Source organism: Rousettus aegyptiacus, unplaced genomic scaffold (assembly GCF_014176215.1).
Source record: "Rousettus aegyptiacus isolate mRouAeg1 unplaced genomic scaffold, mRouAeg1.p scaffold_m13_p_13, whole genome shotgun sequence".
Lineage (NCBI taxonomy): Eukaryota > Metazoa > Chordata > Mammalia > Chiroptera > Pteropodidae > Rousettus > Rousettus aegyptiacus.
In genome coordinates this window covers 50,722,389-50,749,252 of record NW_023416288.1, presented here as the reverse complement: position 1 = coordinate 50,749,252, position 26,864 = coordinate 50,722,389, and the positions used below count along the sequence as shown (strand labels likewise).

The following is a 26,864-nucleotide window of genomic DNA, read 5'->3' as shown; positions in this document are numbered from 1 at the left end:
TGGGGGGGGAGCAGGATGATAAACCCGATGGGGCGACAGGAGTGATTCCCGGGGATGTAGTGCTTCAGTTAAATCTTGATGAATGAGCAGGAGCCAGTAAGGTGAAGAAGGTGGAGGAGGAACAGGGATCAGGAAAGGAGAGACTCTGCAGGAGGACACCAGGGAGCGAAGGCTGGGGACTGGACCCGAGGCCTCGAGAGGGAGCCGCCGCAGCAGGGGGCCCGGTGTGCTGAGCAGCAGCGAGCTCGGAGGGCAGGCGGCGGCCAGGGCATCGGCATGCTCGCTGCCGGGGGGCAGAGTCGGCTTCGCTGTGCCCAGAAACTTCGGTAGCCGGGGCCTGACACGATCAGACCTGCGCCCACTAGAAAAAGATGGAAAGCCAAACAAGACGCATGGGCGGCCTGCGTTAGAGGCAGAGTGGCTGGAAGGAGGGAAGGGTCATGGATACGAGAGGCACGTAAGGGACAGAGTCTGCCGATTCTGACGGGCGGTCGTGCGAGTGGAGTGGAGGTGGACACCTGGTGACTTGTGGTGGCGCCTGTCACTGAGGAGTACGGCGTCCACGGGCAAGATGAGGACTGCACTGTGGATACTGTGATTGTGAACGTCTGCAGGACACAGGAGTGTCTGTCCAAGTAGACACACCTAGCGGGCGGCAGCCAACCGAGAGGTCTGAGCTAGAAATACAACCTGAGAGCCTGAGAGTCGTCATCACCTAGAGAATGATCAGGAAATAGGCGCTTCGTGCCTCCAGCATTGCCGAGGTCGCCCAGAGCCAGACGTCCAGGAATGAAGACCACATCTGAGGGAGAGGAGGAGGAAAACTAGCTCACAGGAGACGGACGGGGACCTAGGAAGGCCGCGGCACCCCAGGGATCCAATGAAGGAATTTCAAGAACAAGAAGAGAGTGTCGCTGCTGCTAAACGCAGAGCTCACCAAAATAAGGGCGTCGGGGTCAACACGCAGACGGGGTTGTCAGAAGGCGAGCCGGCGTCCGCGGGGGTGCAGGCGGGCGCGGGGCCGGAGTCCGCGGGGGTGCGGGTGAGGTGTGGGCGGGGACGGGGAGCGGGGCATGCCGGCTTTATGCATTCCCGCTGCGGCTGGGAATGACAACGTGCGTATGTGCAATTTAAAAACCCAAATAGCAACACTATTGTGATTTTTAAGAAAATTTTTAAAAATTTCCCCCAGCTTCTGATTTAAACTTTTCAATGTCAGTTACGGACCGAAAAAGTTCAGAGATATAAATTAAAAATGAAACGTGTACTATATTAGAGCTATTTAATATATTAGTCATCTGCCTTTTACTAAGTGTTAAAGGATCTACAAATAATTGGTAAATAACAAGGCCAGATTGAATTTGCCTGGATTTCTTCGCCGGTCTTACTGAAGAGATAGTTATTTGAGTATGTGACGTAGGGACCATAAAGATAGGCTGTAAGGGTAGGATGTCCTCCTGATAGGAAAAATTGCCCAAGGTACCTTAGATGATCTGCACATGTCTGCTGGTTTGGAAACCTCTAGAAGGAGCTGGGAAGTTCCTCTGATGCTGGGCAGACAGTTACCTCTCTCCACAGCGCTGCGGTCCCGCCTTTCTTCTCCACACTCCAGAGCCCCCTTAGAAGAAGACGCCCCCGCCTGAAGTCCCGCCCACACAGAAGGTTTTGTTACTGCGTCTTGATTTAAAATATAAAACATCAATAAGACAGAAGTCTTTCATTTTTCTAGAACAAAATATCCACAAGACAATTAATTAGGTGCATTACCTGGAAAATAATAGGCATCTTCATTAAAGAGTGTCTTCATATACTGTCTGAACACAGTACATGTTGTATGTCATCACCATGAAGAAATGCTAACCTTTCCCAGAGTTATTTTTTCTGATGGAGTTTTTCTTCTATCACATCTTCTCTGGATCTGATGTTTTCTGCATTATTTATTATGCGTACGAGGCCACAAAATTTTTCCCTTCAAAATGATGGCATGTTAAAGTGTCAAAAAGACCAACTACTAGAATCAGCCTGCCGACGGGCAGCTAGAAGACAATGGATGAACTCAGAGAAGAGACTAAAGAAGCCTGAATTCGTACATTCTTATCCAAAACAGCGGTGGGAGAAAGTGCGCTATTGTCACTCAGTAATAAACACAGGGATTAGTGAGAACGGTAGAAATATATAGATGTGGAATTACAGAAAGGTTAGAGACCATACGTCGGCCACTCTGGAAGCTAACAGTGTGTCCGAAGGCTCAATATTTTTTATGAAAATAAATACTTCAAGAAGAGTGACAAGTTATTGCTTTTCACTAATAGTGCTGGAGAATTGATTCAGCTAAGGATGACACTTGGGACCAGTTAGTTCAAAGATGGTTAAAAACGAAGAAGAGATACAATAATTCAGAGAGCAGAGTTTCATCTAAATATAGTGAGTGACTAGGGAAGACCACTTGAAACAGCTCAAAACCAGGAATGTCACAAAGGGCCAGGCAACTGTGAGTACAACAGTGCTAGGTTTGTACATGTCATCAGACAAGCACCTAAATTAAAGCCATGCGACGAAACATTGTCCAACTGGACATCAACTAGAAGTCTTATAAAAACAGTTTTTAAAATGAGGAACTAAGGAGTTATCTTTTTAAACATGTATCTTGCTCAAGTTACAAGACAATTTTTAATAGCAACCAAGACAGGAACTTTGAGGAGACGAGAAACGTAAAAGTTTAACGTGAAATCTAATATAGCACTAGGGCCACAGGTGAAATCTGTTCTTCAGTACTCTAGGAAAAGGCGACTTCTGTCTCTGTAATATTCACATATTTACCTTTTTATTTTATTATCTAGTTTAGATACTTCCTGATTTACCAAAGGAACTGTATTATGGGAGTTTCTGGGCCAGTTATTCGAAACTGGGAATGTATTTTCCTATAGACATGACACTGTAATGATACTCATGTTCCATAGCTAGTGTTAAGCAGCTTGGTTGTTCATTTGCTTTTTAAGTGTAGCTGAAAAGTGGAGCTGCCCGTGCGAGCCCGAGGTCTGGGTTCTGGCTTCCGGAGACCATTCAGTGCAGGACAGAGATGTTGAAGAGCAAAGAGCATTTCTTCTCAGATTTTTGGATGCCAGGCTTGGCCCTGATAAACTTCTCGATAGGGAACTTTTTGTTTGCCTTTCCAGATATTCCAGGCACAGCCCTGCCCCTCCGTCCTTTGGGACCTCAGTTTGGTGGTTAGAGCAGGAGGCAGCTCAGACCCTCACTGGTCTAAAGGCGCCCGTATGGCTCCCAGCCACGTCTCTTTGCTCTCAAATTTCATAGTTCTATGAATTACAGAGTTCCTCTAATTTGTTCAAAGATATCACAACCTACATATTTTCTGAGTATTATAATGTTCTGATACAGAGCTTGGGTTTTAAAGCTAGAATAATAACGCTATTACAATGCAACTCATCCCTTGAAAATTCCAGTGGTCTGATGGAGAAGGTCCTTTGGGTAATTTTTTTAAATTTTATAAATATTTGAGGAAAACGTGATAAGGTCATAAAAGATTTAGGAATACGAAATATTCTCGTTCAGGAATAAGTTCGGCTGCAGTGACAAGTACAGCCCCAGGTGTCAGTGACCGTGTGGCAGTCAGACGTGCATGTCCTTCCTCCCACAGCCCTCCGAGGTCAGGGCTCCTTTCATGTTGTGGCCGCAGAGTCTCTGAGACCCGCGGCGTTTCAGTGCGGTTGGGGGACGCCAGTGGGGGGTGGGGAGACCCACTCCCTCCTCTCGGCCTCAGAGGTGGCACACGCTCCTTTGGTTCCCTTTCCATTGGTGGTTACTAGACACACAGATCCACCCAGATGCCAGGGTTCTGGGAAACGCAGCTCCGGGGTGCCTGGCAGCTTCTCAGAGGTAACTACGGAAGAAGAAAATAAACTTCTCAGGGAAAGGCAGCAGTCGCTGCCGCAGGTGCTATGGCAACGAGAAACAGTAAGCTTCAACCTTGCCTAAAGACAGATTTCCAGAAGATGAGACGTTCGATTTGCCTGGAGGCAAATAAGTGAGATAAAGGCATTTTTCTAGAGCATAAACAGCAGAGGCCGAAGCAAGTAGAGGAGGGAGATCATGGAGCATTTGAGGAATTGAGAAGAAGATAGCAGAAGCCCAGGGACCACTTAAAAGATGCTTTTCGATAAAGTGATGACCCGCCCACGTCTCTGTGCTAAGAGTTTGACAAAAGAAAGCTAACTGGACTTAAGGGCCCTTAGAGAACTACTCGTTTTACTTTCCTTTGCGGATAGTGTTAAAATGATCAGATTTGGTTTTCTGCCTCTCTGAATTTGATTCCTCTGACGAGAACAGACGAGAATGACAAGTGGCTCCTCCTGAAGCGTGGCTGACAGTTAGCATTCTGCAGGGTCCTTCTAGGGACGCGCAGCCAGAGCCAGTGAGCAGGAAGGACCACGTGCATCTGCCAGGCGTGGTGGTCACACCGCGCTCCGCCCGCCTCGCATCCCGATTCGCGGGCGCGGCAGCTCAGGCCCCGAGCATGCTGGCACTTCAGACCTGCGAGGATTTCACTCCGAACGATAGCACGCTCCCAGTTTCAGCCGCTTTTAATAGGGGAGAAGATTGACATCTTGTTCAAAATTGTTTTATGGTAAAGTTTGACCACACTCTCTCTCTCTCTCTTTTAAATCTTCTCAGTTATCTTAAAAGCAGAAAAGATGTAAGGAATGTTCCAATTGTTTAAAACTCCCTCTTATTTTCTGTATTTTAATAAAATCCCAGTTGTTGCATTTTGATTGACCCCTGTGATTAAACACTTGTTAAAATTATAGAACAGTTGCTTAAAATGTCACCAACCTTTGCAAAAGAAGTGAAAATTATCAGATTATAACCTTTAAAATTATACAATATTATTTATTTTGAATGATTTAAAAATCCAGAGAGGCAAAAAGAATAAGCGAAAAATCAGCTATCATCTCATATTCTAATATATTTAATACTACTCTTTTTTATGCAGATTTCCAAATATTTTTCTATGAACATATAAAATTTTTTACAAAAATGAGATTACATGGCACATACTGTTTGTAATGCACTTGTTTAACAGTATTTTAGAAACACATTTCTATGTCACCTTTTTAAAAACAGCACAACAGTGATTTTTTTTTCGGCTGAGGGCGGAGACTATATCAGAATTTTCAAGAGAGCACGTGTAGTTTGGAAAAATCGTAATTTCATATTTTCGAAACAAAACAAAGAAGCTCTTGTTTATGTTATACAATCTGCAGGATATAACACAAAAAAAATTTGGGGGAGGTAGTCGGATGTTTAGCTAAGGTCTTCAGGAGTTTGTCTTATTCCTCATGAGCCTCCCACATCTGAGCATGTCAATATCCGGAGATGATAATTACATTATTATGTCAAGAAACGGGAGCATGTGTTAAAAATGACCAGGAAACACAGCGTCTCAGTTGACGAGTGTTCCATTTAAGCAGCTGTCCCTCACCGTTGGGCTTAACTGGTAAAGGACAGATCGTCACACATTCCGATCTGCTGGCTTCCCGTTACTCATTCTCAGACCGTCCTACCACACAGTCGCAAACTGCACACTTTAACTAGGCGGCGTGCTGCTGCTCTGTAAGGCTCCATCATGCACCTCGGCACCGAACAGCAGGGCAGGCGCACACGACGAATAGGAAGACCTAGCCTGGGACGGCCACGCAAGGCGCGCCCAGCAGGACGCGGCTCCTGATGGGTCCCTCTGTCCCCAGCGCCGCTCCTTACTGAGGGTGCGTCAGACCAACCTGAGGCAGAGGCCGGCAAGTGGCTCAAACCTCCCGCAACTCTTCTCTCAAAGGAGCTATTCCGAAGGGAAACCGAGCTCCGTTAGCTCAGCAAATCGTAAATAAAAGTAAACATGGTTGCTTGAACTTTGCAAAAACTGGCCCTTAAAAAAGACAGATTCTTAGTCGTTTTATAGGTGCAGTTTGTAGGAGACAAAACATTTCCTTGTGCAATATATCAGGAGAGTTGTATTTTCAGCTGGTATCAGAAATTAAGGAAAAGGAAGAGTGCTTTATGGCGAATTATCATTATTATTATTAAATACTATCCATTTAGAGAAGCGCTTTGTTCATATAGAAGTTGGTTGGCGCAGCCGTGAGACTCTGTGCAGTGATTTTTCCATGGTGGGAACATATGAGCTCAGGGCCTGTTAACTCTTCTGCATGGTAACCAGGCATTTACCCCCAGACATTGCAACTCTGGGGCTCTGAGAGCCAAGATTTGTCATAGTCAACCTAAGATTCCTTACTTCTAACGTTCCTACTACATAGAAGATAATGAGTAAATTTAAGTAATTGTAGCTAGAGAAAAGTCATAAAAATTTAAATCAGTTATGCATCTCTTGTAACGATTCCGAGGAAAAGGGAACGTTGCTAGAAGTCTTCCTCGCCTCAAGAAAGCACATCGTGTGGAGAGTGATTCTTCTATTCTCTCACATCTCTCTGCTTTCCCACTTAAAATCTCTGTTTTCCTGGCAGCACAGATTCACGTTTTCTCCAGGGTTTGCCCAGAGTCGCAAATACCCTGTAGTGGGAATGCCTGTGGTGCTGTCACGGGAAGCAGAATAAATCTCTCTTTCTCTTCTTTGTCCATAGCGTGTAGAACATGGAACCTTAGTTTGGCACTTTTTAAAAATTAGATCTAGTGTGAAGTCATACCCAGGTGGCATAGAAAAGATATGCCAGATAGGAAGCAGTTTGCTGCAGAACAGAGAGAGAGAAAAGTGCCTGCTGTCTGCCCGGCAGGCGGGGCTGGCGCTCAGCCGTGGCGGCCCGGAGGCCATGTCTCCTGGTCTGTCTTCCTTCTGACAGACTCACAGTTCTCACCGGCAGGCCCGCTCCGTCCAAAACCCTGTCCTTTCCTGCTAAGGCCTTGTTCGTGGCTTTTCCTCCCCATCAGTGCCCTCGTGAGCATAGCCAGCCCGTGCTCAGTCATTTAGAAATTAGGCTTAATTAATTTACGGATATGTCATCTCCTTATGAACTTCAGCTTGGTCCACGTTAACACCTGTTGGCTTTTTCTCCCAATTTACGCCGTTCCGGCATTCAATTTTATGACCTCCTTTGGAGCCCAAATCCTACAGTCCATTCTTTTTGAACTCTCCAAAGCCGTGTGTCCCAGAGAGCCTGCTCTCTCTGACCTCACCTGAAATCAAGCCCTCGTTACCCCTAATTCTCCACAAAAACACATTTCCTTCCCTGAATGTGTCTCATTTCTCCACACAAACTGCCCGCGGTCAAGAGAAACGCTTCCTCGAGGCTCCTTTCCTCCTCGGCGCGTTCTCCTCCGCCTCTCGGGAGAATCCGCCGGCGTCCCCGCTAAACGTCTCCTACCACAGACGCCCTGTCCTCACAGTCGCCGTCTGGGGCTCCCATCTCCTCCCCCGGGCGTCCTCTGCCCAGCACGCGAGGCTCCACCGGTTCCACACGTCAGGCATCGAGAGGCTGACGACGCGTCCCGTGTGGGAGACAGACGCTGCTCCAAGCCACGCGTCATGTTGGGAAGGTTTTCGCCGTTTTCCTTTTTAAATCATAGAGGTCCATTAATATTCAAGAAGTTATTCTCAGAAGATGACGAAAAACATGGAGAAAACTAAATTTAGGAAGGTTTTGCATTTTAAAGACAGCTCTGTTTTTGTATGGCCAACAGTGACACCCTTTTGCTTCCTCTCCTCTGTGGATGCCTTTGTTTGCGAAGTTAGTTTTTAACCATTATAAGAAACTTAAAGGCCAAAATACATAAAGAGAAATATTTCTCATACTCAAGGTTATCAGGATACCAGGGGTTTTAAAGTGTGTTCATAACATTGATTCTTACGCTCCAGGCATTTCCTTGAAGAATTTCCAGAAGACTTCAAATACATTTTCCATGCCAGTGTTCATTTTCAGATGTGTTTAACACTGACTTTTTAGGTGTGAATATGCATATTTGGCTCTAAAAACGTCTGTATTCACAAACCTAAACTACCATCAAAGAAAACAGGTTGTTATTTATTTGCTGCATAATATGAAAGGCAATACGGTACGGTAGGAAAAGCAGAAGCTCTAAGGTTAGTGATAACTGGATATTGGCATCTCACGAACTCAACTTCCTTATCCAGGAGGCGAAGGTGGGCTTGGAAGTTGGATTCCAGTCCAGGAAGTCTTTCAGTCTTGACATTGCTGGATTCAACCCCATCGTTCTAAGTTGTCGTTTTTATTTTTGCAGAGAATTTGACCATCTGTAAACTTAGACCACAGCCTGCCCAAGATTGCACACACTTCTGACACCCACAAGCTTAGGGGTCCCCAAAACCAGCCTCAGGTGCAGTAATTCTCTAGAAAGACTCATAGAACCTACCAAAGACTGCTGCACTCATGTATTTATGGTGACAGGTATTACAGGGAAAGAACACAGGTTAGAATCAGACCAGAGAAGGAACACAGAAGGCAGAGTCCAGGAAGAGTACTGAGGGCCAACCTTCCCGGCACCTTCGTCCTGTGGAGTCACGGACACAGCAATGCCCCAGATTGACTGGGACAGTACATGTGGGGGTCTGCGAACCAGGAGCCTCTGCGAGCCCCAGGGTTCAGCCTTCATTCAGCCCACCACACAGGAATGGTCGAAAGCCTACACGGCTGACCTGTTTCCAGCCACTCCAGGGCTGGAAACTTCACCCTCCATCACACTGTTGGTCTGTCTGAGGTGGTGAGCCCCCACCCCAAACACTATCTGGTGAGGCCATATCAGCTCCCACTCTGGTATGACCCAAGGCTCCCAGGCAAACAGAGATCCTCCCATCAGGCACAACATTTAAGAGTTCAGCTATTCCCTGTTCAGAGCCAAGGGCAAAGATCCGACTTCTCTTTGGACACGGTTAAACTCTTTACTAGACATTTGGAAAATCCTTCTCTTGATGACAAGGAAGCAAAAGATTTCTAGGACTTTCCCACGAGAGTAAAACTTGGCAATCCCAGTGTTTCTGAGGGAGGGTCCAGGGCTACTGTATCAGTCACGTGGCATTAGCAAAGTACAGACTCCAGGGCTGCACCCCACCTTACTGAGTCAGAACGTCTGTGAGAGGAGACTTGGACTATGCATCTAAGCGTGTTATTTAGCATTTTTATATGGGATAGAATTTGAGAAATGTAGTTATGATGCAAGGTCCCTTGTTCCTAAGAGTCGGGTGAAAACAGCTTGAGATGTAGAAATAGGAGAAAATTCTGCTCCTGGCTCCACTGCTGAGTTTATCTGGAACAAGCCTTTGTTCCTCAAATGTCATATTTGGGAACAACACTGAGCACAGTTTTAAATAGACGTAACTAATGTATCAAGTTCCTCAACTGAGAAAAAATATACTTGTTACTTTATGCTTTTACGGAAGAAGCCTGTGGGATACGAGGTAGCATTCCTTATATATGCTCGTGTGCTCGAGTGTGGTTTGCAGTTAGGAAGATGCTCGGATTTCTTTTTTTCATGGTATCTATTATAATTGTTTGGCTTCCCTGGCAGGAATCTTCCTATTTGTTCATTCGTTCATTCATTCACAAATTGTCGCGTGCCTGCTCTGTAGCAGGCACTGTTCCAGGTGCTGAGCGTAGAGCAAAAATGAGCAACACAGGAAATGCTACTCGAGTGAGCCCAGGAGCACATATATGCAGTGCCAGATGGTGGGACATGCTACATAGACCCAAAAGGTCAGGACGGAGGGTTCAAGGCAGCTGAGCGAGGGGTGTTCTGTGAAAAGTAGGACATTTAGGAAAGGAATCTAACATGACTGGGAAGACGGAAGGAGAGGAGCAGCTTCGTCGTTATCTGGGCGAGGGAGCAGGAAGTGCTCAGGCCCTGTGGCAGGAGCAGTTTCACAGTGTCCGGAGGAGACAGCTTCCTGTGGCCAGGCCGAGGAAGGACTAGGAGAGCACAGGCAGCTCTTTCAGGGACTCGGCAACGCAAGGGAGCAAGGAAACGGGGTCGGAGGTCACAGGAGGGGTTCGGTGGCCAGCGGGGTGAGAGACACGCCCGCGTGCTCATGCTCGTGTGCAGGACCCGGTAGAGGCTCCGGAAGGGGCGGCAGTCGCCAGCGCGATGTCCTCGAACGGAGCCGGTGCGGCACCTGGCGCGGCGGGGCGCGGACGCCCCTCCCTGCTCCCCCCTGGTTTCTCCCCTTCCCACGGAGGCCTCGTTCTCAGCCTCCCTGCCTCCTCCCATAACCCTCCCCTGCTGCGTAAACTCTTCCGTCTCCTGTCGTACACTCAGCCATTCCTTCCTCAAAAGAAGAAAGAAAAAAAGAATTATGTATCCATGACATTCTCCACCGTAGAGTGAGGCTGAAGTCTCTGCTCTGCCTATGGCCAGGTTTGTTGTATGGATCAAATGAGATTTTGTAAAAAAAACAAAAACAAAAAACAAACAAACAAACAAAAAAAAACAGCCCTTTGGAAGCTGTCAATCCTTAAACTTGGTTTTAGAAATGTAAGAAACAAATCATTACGCAAACGAGCAGTGTCAGCCGGTCATCTCAGCACGCCCACTCCGCGTGCCTTGCCTTGGCTTTTCTCTTTGCCTGTTTTCTATCGAATGACCAAATTTGTTCTGCTTCTTCCAGCTGACACTTTGAGTCTGATGTCTAAAAGTTACCTCACCTGCTGGGAGAACTCAGACCCAGAAAGTCTACTATTCTGGTCAGCTGCTAAATTTGTCCCTTCGGTATGTTAAGCCTGGAGTGGTTTGTTTGGGGAAAACAGTATCCCGAGGTAGAATGAGGGCGCATAGCGCCACCTGCTGGAATCGATGGGCGGCGAGGCGGCGGTGCCGGGAGCTGTCCGTGGTGCTGCCCGTTCGCCGTTTGTCACTCGGGCGAAGGCCTGACCCAGAAGTGTTCAGAGGCATCCACGCGTGCTTCCGACGCCGCACGCCACCTTGTGCCTTCCTCTTTTAATGCCTCCCTTCCCCTGATAGTGATCCACTATTCCAAAAGTATCATTAGGGCTCGCCGTGTTTAATTGTATTATTCCTCTTAGAATCCTTTGGAAATCAGATCGTAGAATGTTGGCATTCGAAGGGAACTTAGAGATGATCTAGTTCAGTTTTTTTCAAACATATATTAGACATAGAAAGTCTTGGAAAGCCACAAATATAGTCCTCATTTCAGATACCAGTGAACTCAGGGCCCAAAAGGTGAGAAGGCAAAGACTAGAACTCATGCATACTGGTTGCTAAGCCATTTTCCGTGTCAGTTAAGACGCTTTCACATGCAATAAAGGTGGCTTGAATAGTAATACTTATCCCTTAAGAAGTCTTGGGCTGGCTCCTGGAATAACTTCGGCACCGAGCAGCATCGCCGAAGAGCCCCGTCTGTCCCGTTGCCCTCCCCTCCTCCCCACGGTGTCTCGTGCTCGCAGGCTGGGTCCAGCAGCGTCAGGAACCACAACCTCCACCCAAGATCCAGGGCCAGAAGAGGGTCGCTACTTTTTCTCTTATGAGCTCAGGAATGTATCCCAAAAGGCCCCCTCAAAACTCCCTCTCCTGCCTTATTGTCCAGGAGGGAAGAGGGGGTCCCACCCCAATGAGACAATGGGAAGGAGCATGGAATTGCCACGTTCAACTCAGCAAATCCAGAGTCACCGCCCGGGCCTGGGGAAGAGCCATCCTTATGTGACACGTAACTTTCTGCGGAAGCACATGGATTCCTGGGCAAAATTGGGGCAGCTCACAAGGAAGGGGGGGTGGCTGTCGTTCAGGGAGAATTCTCCACGAGTCTCTCCCATGTCTGCTTGTTTTCTGAACAAGACACGTCGATAGCTTTGTACCCTTTTAAGGGTGCACGTGTACCAGACGGCCTTGGAAGACAGAGGCAGTGTCTTCCTCAGGGACAGAGGGCAAGGTTTGTTTTCTGACCAGAACTGTGAAGCTGACGTCTCTCCTGGGGCAAAGTGGAGCAGGTCCGCTAACAGCTCCCTTAACAGATGGGGGTCTCCTAAGCGCAGGCTTTGCCGGCGGCGACACAAACTCGCTGCACGTACAGCATCCATCGAGCTGTTTCACGCGCCCCCACAGGACTCAGGGGACAGACAAGGAAGCCCGTGTGGACATGGAGCTCACGCTGCCTGCTGCACTGTGAATAGTGGAGTCCTTGGTCTCCAGCCCCTGATCTCCTGCCTTCAGTGGCTTGAATAGTAATACTTACTATACAAATGGACCTAACGCGTCCATTTGCGAGTAGGGCAAAGTCTCAGAAGCTTTCCATCCTTGGCTCTGAGGGAAAGGCAGCCGTTAGCGCCGCAATGTGCTTTTCAGGGGGCCTCACTAGGTACTCCCAATCCTCAAGTACCGATCTCTGGAAATAAGAATGTCTTCAGCATGTAAGAAATCCCTTCTCCACAGGTGGAAATGGAGACGCCCACCACGTACGGACAGTGTCCCTGGCTCTGGTGTCTTTTATGCTGCCTGCCTCTTATCCGCTCGCTGACTCTCTGTAATGATCTCTTTTAAAATGTCAGTTCCTCTCGCCCAGAAGACCAGGAGCAGTCAGCCACAAACTGAGCTCGAGAAGCTTTTAAAGCCCCTTTGCTATTCGGCTGGGAGAGAGAACTTCCCAAAGGTGTCCCTTGGCCATGTCAGGGAGGCTCGCGCTGAAGGACTGAGAAAAAGGAACCGTTCCCTTCCTCTCCACTGGCCTTGCCGCCCCGCCCCCAGGAAGCCCCGGGGGAGGTGCGCACACTGTGACCACCGCTTCGGCAGCGTCTGGACAGAGGCCCTTCAGGACGACAGTGCCCTCAGAGGCCCCTGTCTCGAGTCCCTGTTACCGTGCCCAGTTGGGGCCACAAGACTGAGCTGCAGTGAAGCGCAGAGATTTTCCTTCTCTGAGTGAAGCGCTGATGTTAAGAAGACCACAGTCCAGAGGAAGAAACGGGGTCCAGTGTGACAAGCAGCGAAAAAAGTTTGGTATTTGCCAGTTAACTCCGGGACTCAGAGCATCTCTAAACCGTGACGCGTAAAGACCTTGATGAGAATCTATTGCAGCAGGAGGAGAGGGGGAGGAGGAAATCAGAGCGGCATTTGTCCCTTCAAGTCAAACCTTAGGGCTAAACTCAATTTATCCCCCAATTCTATTTCCCTCATGGCTGTTGATGCCTTTAAAACAAAACCATCTTTTCTACTTGGGAAGCCTTGTCCCCTGGCTGTTCTGACAGCTTACATTTTAAAATGCACTTGCTAAAACATGGCAGTACAAGAACATCACAGGGTGATCTTAAAACGGGATACTTTCCCCCAGAGACTGTACCAGAACTACAGGGAAAGGTCATCTGGCGCGAGCCACTCGATCGCCGACCTCATTCCGCTTGCGCTGTTGTCGACGCCGTGGCGAAGGCTGAGTGCCGGGCCCTGGACGCAGGAGCTGCTACTTCAGCGGTGCCGTCTCACCAGACGGGGCGGGGAATTGCCACAGGTACTCAAAAGCAAAATTCTCTTTCTAACGACATGAAGTATCAAAATCCCTCGGTGGGCATTAGGTTGATTGAATCAGATTCTGTGTCTAATATCCCCATAGTTCAAAAAGGTGAACACAGCTTTCTGGGGACGTCCAGGTCCCGCGAGGATCTGGCCCACTGTGGGTTTTAAATTAGACGTTTGATTGCTTGCGACATCCTCTCAAAATGGTACCGGTCCGGAGAAGCCGAACTTTCCATTATCCTAGGGGGGAAAAAGACAGATATTTAATTAAACTGCTTAGAGACTTAAGGCTTCTTGGTAGATAAGAGGCCTGAATCCCTGGATAAGCAAAGTTCAGAGACATGCTGGTGGGCCACGTCTTAAATGTCACCTTCACCCAGCCCGAGGAGCTGGGGACGTGTGGGCTGCGTCTGCATCAAGCTGCCTCTCCTGCCAACTGCAAGAAAAATATACATTTTAAAAAATGTGTTTATGAAACACTAGGCAGTCAGTGAAGAACTTAAAACCTAGAACGTGAAGCAAGAAAATCACCTACAACCGAAGTTGCCAAAGCAGCCACCTAATTCATTTTTCTCTTGTTGAAAGGCGATTTATTGCAGAAGGAGGTGGCCTTGGAGCAGATCTAGGGGAAAAGAGAGATGCGTGGTTATTGCTGGAGGGTGGGGTACGAGAAGGGCCCCGCATCCCAGATCGGGAAGGACCGAGGCGTGCAGGGGACGAGTCTGGGAAGGGGTTACTCTGCGGGGACCTGGAGCTAGCTGCCTAGTGGACAGCCGCAGGTGGTCCAAAAAAGATGCAGGTCACCTTTATTCACAGTCATCGACAATTCGTAGCTCCCCAACTTCCTGTAGGAACTGCGGTGATATGACTAATGCAATAGTTTGGTGAATTCTCCCAAAGCAGTAGCTCTCAACTCTGTATAATGATATTTTCCATGGAGCTTTTAAAAATACCAAGGTCTACACCAGACCAACCGAACCGAAATCTCTGGGGACAGAGCTGGACACAGCTGTTCTGTTACACCCTCCAGTGCAAGTCCCTGTCCCAGGAGCCGTTGAAGAGTTGTGTCATGTATAGAATCATAAGATCTCAGGCTCCAAAATCCGATGAACCTGGGTTCACGTCCTGACTCCATTATTCATTAAATCCAAGACACAGCATGTGCTGTGCTTCCCCAAGCCTCAGTTCCCCTGCCCGGAAGGAGCCAACGATGGTAACTTCCCAATGGGCTTCTAAAGGTGAAGGAAATGATCGCGTACCTGGCCCCCAGTACAAGTCCGGTGTCCTCCCCCCGGCTGTTCATGGCTAAGAACGGCTCGACGTTTCACCTTTCTTCAGCTGGTCTCGCCGCGGACCTTTGTGACAGGTCGCGGGACGACGATTTTTCTCTCCCTGCTTTGTCCTCCCTCTAGGACGCTCTCCCGCTCGTTGCTGGGAGGAAAATACTCACGCGCCTTTCGTGCTTTCTACTCCCCCAGCTGCCACAGACGTGTCCTTTTCGTTCGATGTGGGAAACGGGCCCGTGGAGATCGTGGTTAGGTCGCCCTCGCCTCTCAACGATGACCAGTGGCACCGGGTCGTCGCGGAGAGGAACGTCAAGCAGGCCAGCCTGCAGGTGGATCGGCTGCCCCAGCAGAGCCGCAAGGCGCCCACGGAAGGGCACACGCGCCTGGAGCTCTACAGCCAGCTGTTTGTCGGTGAGTGACGCGGAGGCCTCCGTGACTTCCCTCGGTTAGTTTCAGTAACGCTTACGATGGAGCGCGTTGCCAGAGATCTTTCCGAAAGTGAGTACCTAGGCCTCCTGCGGTCTCCTCCAAGACAGAATGGAGCGAGGAGGAGCATTCACGAGACCTAAGTCCAGTTCCACTCTCCACTTCCTGGAGCCCACAGCCCCTGTCCACAACGACCAGAAGTAGCCAGGGGGTCTCAGCAGTCTCTGATTTACCCAATATTAGGTAAATGGTTTTTGAACACTATAGCATTGTTTGATAATTTAGGACACCAATAACTACGCAGAAGGGAAGGAGGAAGGGAAAAAAGGAAGAAGGAAGGAAGGAAGGAAGGAAGGGAGGGAGGGAGGGAGGGAGGGAGGGAAGGAAGGGAAGGAAGGAAGGAAGGAAGGGGAGGAGAGAGAGAGAGGAAGGAAAGGAGGAAGAGGAAGGAAGGGAGGGGAGGAGGAGAGGAGGGGAAGGAAACGGGCTCCCTGAGTTCGGGTTTCCTTAAAATGACAAGTAGAAATCCATTCCTTCCTCTGCCCATCCTCAGCAGAAAAAGATATAGACTTCTCCTTGTGTAGGGTCTTTCTCCATGAGACAAAGGTCAACACGGAGAGGAAATTTAAACAGCAAAGTGTTAAGCTTCCTGTGCAAGAAATGGATTCAGCCTCACGGTCTAGTGTCTGCTTTCAACATGTTCCAGCTGAACTTGACATTACTTCAAATCAATACCTATTTCCATGGCTAGTTAAATGTTAAATTTTGTTTTCCAGGTAACTAACAGTCTAGGAAATTAGCCATTTTTCCTCTGTTGATGAAAAGAAAGCAAGTTTGAAGGACTTCGAGGTTGTGTGCCACCTTAGACGTCCCCTCCCGCCCAGTTTCTTAGGGTTAATCGATCAAGTCAGTCAACTGTGACAGCCTCAGACCAAGCAAAGCCAGATGTGACCTGGCTGCTGTTCGTATTCGTGCCGCCCGCCGCCCTGTGGCAGAGACCCGCCAAGGGTCAGTCAGTTTTAACTGGGGCCAGAGTCTATACCGTGTTTTTCATAGTTGTGCTGGGATGCTTTAAGAACATCAGAAAGTCACTAAAAGAATGACAAAACTAAATATTCACTCTCAGTGTATTGTGGATAAGCTACAAAAGTGGTAGCTTAGTCAATTAGTTTTGGAAGTAAAACCGACTTGTTACTAAGCCACACATCAGCCGGGGGCCGTGGGAGAGTCATTGGTTTTGAAATGAAGTACTGACTCCTCCACCCCAACTAGAACCTAGTCCCTTCCAAACCCTTTCTTCAGTTTACAGCTCTCAAAATTACTCATTGTTTTTAAATTATTTCTTATTACTTAAGTGTCAGGTCCACTGTTCCTGCTAAGTATAGTGAGCACAGTTCACTTCATTAATACTTCTTTCCCAGTTTACCTAAGACAAGTTTCCTCCAAAATCCTGTTAGTCCCGAGCGTGCTGGTTAGATTTTACTTGGTTTTTATCATAACAAGTGACCCTAATTGACCCAGTTTCTTGTGTTACTTTCTTTTCAATTTGGCGCTGGGTGCACAGGACCAACTTTACCTTGATCCCTTTCTATCCGCCAGCTGTAATTGTCCCAAGAATTTTGGGGACCAAGTAACGTCGCTAAGTGGAGAGGAATGGGGGAGCATTTATTACGGTCTTGGGAAGAATTTTGATGTGTTTAAACGAGAGCGGCTTATAGAAACAGAAGCCTGAGGGCTGAGGCAGAATTCGACAGAGCAGTTGAAGTTCAGGGACAGGCAGAGGACCAGCGTCTCAGGAAGAGGAGCAGAGGGGACTGGCAAGAACAGCCGGGAGAACCCAGGAGGGGGCTTGTCGCAGGAAGGGAGCGTTCCGTGATTCTCTGTTTGTTGCGACAAATAAGATGAAGCGCCGTGGGTTACAGTAGCCTAGAAAATCGTCCTCTGAATTTAGTAATCACGAAACCGCGGGCGAGCCCGGAGAGAGCGGCCTCCGCATGGTGAGCCAGCAGGAGGCGCCCGGCACCTCGAGGCACCGGCGGAGAAGGTGTGCGTGTTTGGCCTGCTCCCGGAGTCCTGTCGGCTTCGAGGCCGGCGCCACGCACATCGCCCAGACACAAGCGGTTTGAGCCAGTGTGTGAAACAACGTTCTCCAACAGGCGTCCGCCCCAGGGGAGGTCGGGGGCGGGGGCTCGTTTCCAGAAAAACCCCGAGTTCGACAGCCGTGAAGTCCTCGAGCCGGTGACCCCACGACTGTTCAGCAGGGACTCAGGCAGCTAGAGCTGTTCCCAGCTCAACTGTAACAAGAAGCGTCGTCTTGCCCAAGTGTTACCACGTTCCCTCTTTGAGTCTTTTTTTCAACTTCATCCATTTTGCTTCTGTGCTCTGAGATGGTTTTTGAAAGGCCTGAGTCTCCCAGAAGCCGTCCTTGGCCGTGTCGCGGGCGTGGCCTGGGCTGCAGAGCCAGCCCCTCCGCCGGCCAGCAGGGAGACCCCGGCAGGCACTCAGTGTCTCTGCGTGCAGCAGGGCCAGGGCCCGCGTCTCAGGTCGAGACGTGCCGAGCGCCGTGTCTGCTGCCCCTCGTTTCTGCGCACTGCCCTTCACCTCCCCCTGCCGGCTTCCTTCTCCCCACATGCAGCACGCACCGCCTCCCACGGAACCCGCCTCCCCCCTTCTCCCCACGTGCAGCATGCACCGCCTCCCACGGAACCCGCCTCCCCCCTTCTCCCCACGTGCAGCATGCACCGCCTCCCACGGAACCCGCCTCCCCCCTTCTCCCCACGTGCAGCATGCACCGCCTCCTACAGAGCCCGCCTCCCACCGCCTTGTTTACTCTTTCCCGAAACCCTGACCTGGGACGCGATCGCTTCCACCCACAAGCCCCACAGGAAAGTCCACGTGCATAGACGCCCCTCGTCATCCAAAACCCGCTGCCACGGCCCGGCGCCCCTGCCACCGTGGCTGCGGGGCCAGGAGTCCCCTCAGCCAGCCAGGACAGCCGGCGAGGCCACCTGGACGCCCCACCCAGGGCCACCGTCAGCCGAGGCGCGTGGCAGAGCCGCCCACCGCCCCGTCAGGGTTCGAGAGAGGGAAGGGCTGTGACTCAGCTCAGACGGGAGGCCGTCCTCGGCTCCGCACACAGCGGGCTGCACGGGACGGCCCGCCACTGCCCGCGGCCTGTGCGAGCAAGGCCAGGCGCGCGTCCGCTTTTCAAAGTAACGAGAAAACACGCGGGGAGGACGCCGTTCTCACTCCATGTCTGATGCGTAATTAGGAGCCGTCATCGGAGGAGGGTCGGCACAGGCCTTTTGGAAGTAATGAGAATCCAGCTATGATTTCGGTTTTCTGAAAAAAGAACAAATAAATTTACAACTTAAGAGTGACGCGGGAAGAAAGAAGCAGTTGCTGGTATTTGCCCTGAAAGTGCAGGGAACTTCCTCATGTCTTTGATCCAACACGCGTGACCAGCATGTGATGAGCACCTGGGATGGCCCAGCAGAAGCACTAAGACCCCACGTGACCCGTGGCCTCAGCCAGCCCAGGTACTGAGACCTACGTCCTCCACGGCAGCCGTGAGCCAGGGTACGGCATCTGCAAATCTGGGCGCCCTGTCTACCCAACCACATAGCTGCTTTTGCTGCCTTACCTATACAGGCCAGGGATGGCCACCATGGAAAACCAAGGTCTGGTGGGTCACGTGGCCACAGGGAAGTCCCAGCCCTGTTGCCCACCAGTCTTTTTAAACCATTCCAGTCACAGGTTCAGGGCCTCCCTGCAAGGTCACAGTTCCTGCAATGCAGATAGTCCCACAGGGCAGAGACGAGAGAGAGGAAGCACCCACCCGGACCCTGTGTCTCCTGAGGGCGCAGTGCGGGTGGAAGGGGGACTCCCAGGGCACTCGCTCAGGCGGGCCTGGACCAGCCCACGCTCGATGGTCACCGTGCACTCTTTGTCATAGTCTGCTCAGGCTGCCGTAACGCAGCACTGGGTGGCTTAAACAACTAAAATCTATTTTTTCACAATTCTGGAAATTGGAAGTCCAAGATCAGGGCATCAGCTGGGCTAGTTTCTCCTGAGGCCTCTCTCTGGCCTGCAGACTGCTGCCTTCCCACTGTGCCACGCGGCCCTTTTCTGTACGAGCACGTGCCCGGCGTCCCTTCCTCTTCTTATAAAGACACCAGTTTGTTAAATTAGGGTCCACCCCGATGGCCTCGTTTACCCTTAATTACCTCTTTAAAACCCCCAACTCCAAATACAGGAGAGGTGGGTTGGGTCCTCAACATGCCAGTGTGAGGGCCGGGGACACAGCGCGTACCGTATCACTCATGATGCCTCTAGCACAGGCTCGTGTACACTCCTCGCAGCCACGTTTAGTTTATTCCAACTCTGTGCCGCTGTAGAATTTTGTACTGAGTAATAGTAGTAGTAGTGATAATAACTAACTCATTATTAACCGTTAACCGAGCATTAGTGCAAAGGGATGCATTGTCACCTATTATTAATATGACCCCGCAAGATGCATATTGTCATGCCAGTTTTATACATAAGGAGACAGAGGTCCGAGAAGTAGCCGGGAAGCCAGCCGCAAAGCCAGCGTAGATAAGCGGATCTTGTGGCCACAGTTCGTGCTCCCCTCACCCCTGTTTGCTGCCTCTCGTGTCAAACTGGGCCATAGGCCATGTGAACTGAGGGCTGGCCTTGCTTTTCTGAGCATCTGCAGCAGCTCTGCACCCCGCCCCTGTCTCCCCCACGCCCCCCGACCTGCCTCCCCACACACAGCATTGTGTCCCCTTCGCTCTTGCTCCTGGAGCCCTGTTTCCAGAGATGTGCTGGTGGACACTCCTGACCCTTCTCAGCGGGGTCTGTCGGAATCCTCCTCTCTCCTAGCCCACTCCCAGTCCTGGTCCGCTGAGCCCTGCCTGACATTTTTTCCCAAGGCGGTTATCTCATGATATGCTTAACTTACTGAGTTTATTGTTAAATTTCTTCTCTCTCCGCAAGAGTATAAGCTCTACGAGAGCAAAGATTTTTGTGTTTTTTGCTTCATAGTTCCTTCTAAATGCCTAGACAAGGCCTGGCTCCTAGTCGGCATGAAATAAATATTTATTGAAGGTATAAATTAGATTTTGTGTGTGTGAGCTTGTGTTTGATTTCTTTGTATGGAAAATGAGTGACCAGTCTCTCTGAGCAAAGGTGGTTTGGAACCCAACTTAGCTCCTTAGAAAACCACTAGGCTCTGAGTTTGTGAACAGTGTATTTTTTATAATTCCTCTTGATCATTATTTTCACCCTTTTTGTTGAATTTAATACCTGATTATGTTGCCTCAATCTTCTGTGCATTTGATGATTATATTAATCAGTATGGGTAGTTATAGCAGTTTCATAATTAATCTTTAATTGCAATACTTAAATAACATTTCACATGATACATGATTTACAAATTAAACCCAGGCACGTCTCACCTTACATAATTATCACAGGTCTGACGAATGTACATGAAGCCCTTGCACTGTGGGGGCTCTCTCCAGGGACAAATGTGTTGATTTTCTAATTAACAAAGGTTAAGTATCATTTTTGCATGAAGATCTACAATTTAAACTTATGACATATGTCATCAAAAAGATGTCTATAGAGCATACGAGTTGAACTCAAATAATTATCACTGGTTCTAGTGCATTAACGTCATTTGCATAATATAGAATGACCATTTTCTGAACAGAAGATTTTTCCTCATATCGACTAGATCAGTAAAAGTACTTTCCGGCTCACTGACCAATTTAATATATCGGAGGCCATATAAGTAAGAAAAGAACATAATTGACTGAGTTTCCCTTTATAGGAGAGAAATGGCATCCTACTTCCCTGCTTTATAAATTATGAAGAAGGAATATAAAACTTTATTTGATGAAGGCAACAAATACAAATTAGATTACAGTCATATGTCATGGTCAATTAAGAGCAGGAAGAGGGAAAAAGGCAGCAGTGCAAAGAAAAAGGGAGAGAGAAGGAAATTTAGGAGAAGTCGAGAGCCATTTGCTGAAACTCAGAGACAGGGACACAAGCCCAGAGGGACGCGGGGCTGGGGGGGATCTGAGATGTCATCCAGGGAGAGGCTGCACATCGCGGGCCAGAGGGACACGGGGCTGGGAGGGATCCAAGACGTCATCTAGTTCAGCCTCCTTCTTTAGGGGTAGGAAAAATCGATGCTGAGGGAGATCAAGTGATTCGATGAAAGCCACAGAACTAACACAAAACAGTCAACCCTCGTGATAGGGAGAGGGAGAGAAACACAAAGGCAGGAGGAAAGATAAGCGAGAAAGACCCAGGACCAGAAGGAATCAAAGACAGAGAAACAGAGAGACAGAAAAAATCTCCCCTCTCTAACCCTTAAGGAATGAGAGCTGTACACATAAAACACACACACACGCACACAACACATAAATGTTTGCCTTAATGATATAGGAAAAATATGATCTAGATTTATTTGCTCTGCCAATTGGCCCTTTTCAAATCTCTGATTTTTTTTGTCATATCAGTTTACTTAAGAAGTCATTGTTAAATATCTTCTTCAAACTCAACTATTGCTGAGACCTATTAAACATGAGTCATTTCCAAATTAAAATGCATTCCAGATGAAAAGATTAGAATGTTAAGAGAAGTAAAATCATAAAAGTATTAGGAAAAAATATAGTTGAATAATTATATTACTTTGAATTAGAGAAGTTCTTCATAACTCTGATATGAAAGGTAGAAATCATACAGGGAAAATGGATGGATGTGACTCCATAAACATTCAAAACTTTCATAAGGAAAAAAACATCAGATACAGGTTAACAGACACAAACTAGAAGGATGCAGTCATCAAATTTATAACAAAGCATTATAGTCCAAGGTATTGTTATCAGTCAATAAGAAATATACCTTCTCCTATTTCTTCCAAAAAGCAAAAGACATAAACAAAAAATAAGTACTGGAAAGACATAAAAATCATTCAAATTACAGTACTTAAAGCAATGCAAATTAAAACAATGGATTCTTTTTTTCTCCTGCTAGCCTATAATTCAAAAGAATCCAGCTAGTATTAGAATTGGTGCGGAAAAGGGAATCATATTCTACTCATGAACTACAAATTGATAAATTCTTCTTAGAGGAAAATGTATTTCAAATGCCTTTAAAATGTATACGCCCTGTACCCAGCAATTACACTTCTAAGAGGAAAAACTGGACAAATGTGCAGAGGTTTCTACAGGGGTATTTATTACAGTATCATTTAAAAAGGAAATCGGAATAAGCTTGAAAGTCTACGAGTCGTGGAAGGACAAACTAGTTGTAGTGCCTTCAAAGAGAGAGCTGCTGTGCAGATGACAGACAAGACGTCTTGTACGTTGGTCGCTTAGAAGACGTTTCAGGCTACATTAAGTGTAAAAAGGAAGTTTCAAAGCAACGTGTATATTGTGATTCCATTTCCTCCTTTGTTTTATTTTGTACACACGTGTATGCTCAAGGTAGAAAAGGCTGTTTGTTAAAAGTGAAAGTCCATAATTAGCGTTACAGATTCTCTTTTTCATTTTGCTTATCAGTAGGTTTACGGTTTCCACAATGGAAAGCTGTTCCATTAGCAGTAAGGAGAAAAGAGGAGGAGATATCTAAAAACAATGATGTTTAAATTTCATCACGTTTCGATAAAATATATTTGTCGCAATTGACTAGTGATGAAAATTTAAGTGGCTCTGCATTTATAGAAAGGGCCTTTAGAAAGCCTTTATTGCAAAAGTAAAAGCCATAGTTACTAAAACGATAGAAGCTAAATAAAATTTTAACACGTAAAAGGTGACTGATGAATCAAAGTTCTTCCAAATCATAGCGAAGGCCCAAGTTCTCTTCAGCACAGAGGTGTGAGGATAAGCTGACGAGCAGATTGCAAAATGGGAAATCCTCCAAAGTGATTGTTTTCAGTGACTTCTTTGCCATCCACTGTCCCATAGCTTTGATCAAAAAGGGCACTGGACTCCCTTCCATTAATCTTCTGTTCAAATATTTTATTAAAAAATAATCCCTGGATAATCATTATTCAGATCTACATACTACCCAATGAGAGAACTGTAGGGCTTGGGTTTCTAAAGGTCATAGAGTGCTTCACTCGTCATTTCACTGCTGAGGAGTCACAGGGACAAGCAAGTGTCAGTCCATCTCTGGACTAGAGACTTTCGCCCAGCAGCCTTACCTGAAGAGTTGGCTACGCCGTTCACATTTCTCAGAATAACGGAAGTGATCAGAATCAACCCCCAGACTACCAACCTTGCCCAAACCCTCACAGTCCCATTCTCCACTCGATTTCTGAAGACATCCAAAACGTGGCCCTCTGCGGGGTGCAGACGCTAACCTTCGTCTGCACGAGAAGGTCAACACAGAAGAGCCAAAGGCCGCAGGCGGGAGAGCGAGGCTGGCCCGACACCCCTCTGCTGCTCCACAGCTTTGACTCCCTGAGCAGACTTCCTCACCTCGCTCAGCTGCAGTGTGCGCGGGGGAGAAGTCCCGATGACGCCTGCCATGCGGGGTGGCCGCGGGGACCAGGAAACGGCAGACGCGAGGCCCGCAGCAGAGCACGGCCGCCTGGCCTCAGTTACGGGGTAACTGTTACGTGACTAACCGCATCTTTTTTTCTAACTCCCCACCAGACACCTCTTAATAATATGACTATTTTGTTTTCGGAAAAGTTGTTACTCTAAAATACAGGCACGTATATAAATTCGAGTTCCTCCTTTTGTACCAACTTTTTTTTTTTAATCATAGCTAAGTAATTGTTACAGAAACAGTTAAATTCACTCGTGATATAATGCTCCAACGAACCCTTCTATGACATTTGTTAGGAATGTTTTAATATTTCATGCTCATGAAACTCTTACTCTATAAACTTACTCTGGAAATCACCGTGAACTTGCTCTCTGCTGTACGTCACGCAGTGGCATTTAGGTGAAAAAAATGAACTCCAACCGGACCTGGTAATAAGTCTGTTGTGGTTGACTTCTGTGTAAAATTACAACTTCCAGCTTCCACCCACACCAGACAGGAAGCCCTGGGAGCCCTTCATGTGAACTTACAAGCAAAGCGTTTCCCAAGACGAGAACCAGGACGTGCAATCGCATTGCAGACGGCCCTGTGCCTTCAACTAATTGACTCATTAACTCCATTAATATGTCCATATCTTTCTGCCTTTTTATATTTCTTTCAATAGGTTATTGGTATGGAACCGAATGCTGTGGGATTAATGAGCAAAGAACTTAGAGATTTCTATAAACTTCTTTTCTATAGGAAACCGGATACGACTTCCAGGGCAGCTTATATCATTTTTGTGTATCTCCGAACATTATATCTCTGTAGCAAATTTATTGCCTCTCAGAAGACAGCCTCTTTTAATTGGGCATTCTAGCCTAAGGGGGGGAAGCTCCACGTTTTTCCGTTAGGCAGGCCCCGTGGGAAAGCGAGAATGCTGGCTGCACTCGGCCATCGCGTCGCTTCCCACACGTTCGGAGGGCGACGAAAGCAGAGCCACGCGGAGGTTACCCGGTCTGAGCTCCGCGCTCTCTGTTGTCCGCAGGTGGCGCCGGAGGCCAGCAGGGCTTCCTGGGCTGCATCCGCTCCCTGCGGATGAATGGGGTGACCCTGGACCTGGAAGAAAGAGCGAAGGTCACCTCCGGGTTCAAGTCCGGCTGCTCGGGCCACTGCACCAGCTACGGGACGAACTGCGAGAACGGCGGCAGGTGCGTGGAGAAGTACCACGGCTACTCCTGCGACTGCTCCAGCACGGCCTACGACGGGACCTTCTGCAACAAAGGTGAGGCGCCGCCGGCTCCAGCCGCTGCCACCCATCGAGTGATTTTTTTCCAGCTGTGCGTAAGTGTCCCTTCAGTCTGAGGGCAGGGCGTTCACAGACCCCCCCCCCCCTTCTCCGAGATCGTTCCCTAGTCTTCGCTGTTTGCTGGGATGAGGCGAGAGAAGCTTTGCGTGTGGTGCAGAATTCCCCCAGGTTCCAGCGAACTCACCGGCTAGGGCACTGCAAGCAGCCACGTCACACCTCAGTGGTGAGTGACAGAGCCAGTGGCCTCCGAAAGGGGCCTCAGGCCTAACCCTCCGCTTAGGGTGCCGGGGGCGGGGGTGAGGGGCGGTCAGCACCTGCCTCAGCAGAGTCGGGGTGCAGCCGAGGGGCTGGCTCACCCCACCCCACCGCCCGCTGCCGGGAGGCTGGGTTCGGGCTGGACTCCCAACAAGGCCTCTGGCCAGTCGCCGTCGTCATTGCCGCTCTTGCACGGGATGCCTTTATGAGTGGCTCCCCGCCTCAGTGTACGGCAGGGTGCTGAGACGCCCCTCCGGTCGGCCCGCTCAGGGCCTCTGTTGTCGCTGCATTGTTTCAGTCTCGAACGATGTCCTTCATCCCTGATAAATTCTGCAGAGCCAGTCAGCAGACCACTGGGGCTCAGTGCATGTCATTCAGGACATACCCGTGGCCCACATGACCAGGAGGGAGTTACCCCGCTGCTCGAGGGCTTCCCCTCTCCTACGTAGACGGGAGGGATGGAGCGAGGCAGCGCCAGCGTTTCCCCCGGGCTGCGGTCACTCTTCTCTCTCTAACTGATGCACAGCATTTGGGCGAAGTTTTCTGTGAATGGTCGGCTCATCTCTTAATAAGCAGCTTTGCATGAGTAGCCTATTCATACTCTCATGCATACATGGAGGGTTGTTTTGCTGGCATTATTCGCGCAAGATGCCACACAGGAGGAGGAATTATTCTGTAACATTCTCTGTACGCCCAGGCCTGCCTGGCAGCGCTGCCGTCTGAGCATAGCGGTTAGGTCAGGCAGGGCGCGGAGCGTGAGCGTGAGCGTGAGCGACCGCACGGCCACGAGCTCCGTGCCGGCTGACGGTGGAGCGCGCCCGCCCGCGAGCCGGGGCAGCAGGGGCAGCGTGGCTCCGCGGCCTTCCCCTGGCTCACGCTGGGGCGGGCTTGCGGGACGCATCAGATCCGCACTTTCAGAAATGGCTGCCTTGCAGTGACCATTCATCGCGCGCGGCGCTGCTTTAACCTGGGGGTTGACAGGCGATATTTGCGATATTCGGGAGGAGAAAGGCAGCCCTGCCAGCACCCGAGACAAAGTCAGAAGCAGCTGCGCTTCCTCTGACCCCATCTGTTTACATTAACTAGTGGCCTGAGCCAGAACACTGAAATCAAGAGCTGCAGAACGTATTTGGAGAGTGTTTGGCATCCTTCTGCGTCAAGACAGGCATCTTCTTGACCTCAGTGTTGCTGGGTGAAAGGAACCGCACGGCCTTCCAGGAGGGCTTTGCGGGGGGGCAGTCTTCCCTCCAGGCGCCCCCTCCGCTCCGGGCCTCACCTCCCAGGCCGCCGGGTGTCAGCCCAGCAGCTCCTGTGACTGCACCTTCCCAGTCGGCTGCAGCTGACAGCTCGGCCTCTGGAAAGAGTGGCCACAGGTGTCCACCGAGGAACCATCTCACGATAGCCCTCGGTGGGCCTGCCTTTCAGAGTGCAGGTCTGTGCTCGTGCGTGTGGGATTAGTGTTCACGGTGTTTGACCAAGAGAATAAAATAGGTCCCGACGTATCACCCACAGCCTGATCAGTCTGTACAAAATTAAAGACACACACACAC

General features: G+C 49.1%; 1 protein-coding gene across 4 annotated transcripts in view; it reads left to right on the top strand.

The window, feature by feature from the left end:
- CNTNAP2 (contactin associated protein 2) overlaps positions 1–26,864 on the top strand; it is a 1,484,598-nt gene that overhangs the window by 1,334,621 nt on the left and 123,113 nt on the right. For all 4 annotated transcript variants that reach the window (XM_036231126.1, XM_036231127.1, XM_036231129.1 and 1 more), the window contains 2 exons: positions 14,970–15,188; positions 24,799–25,035. In XM_036231126.1, coding sequence (XP_036087019.1) covers positions 14,970–15,188; positions 24,799–25,035 — 456 coding nt within the window. The remainder of the gene's footprint in view (positions 1–14,969; positions 15,189–24,798; positions 25,036–26,864) is intronic.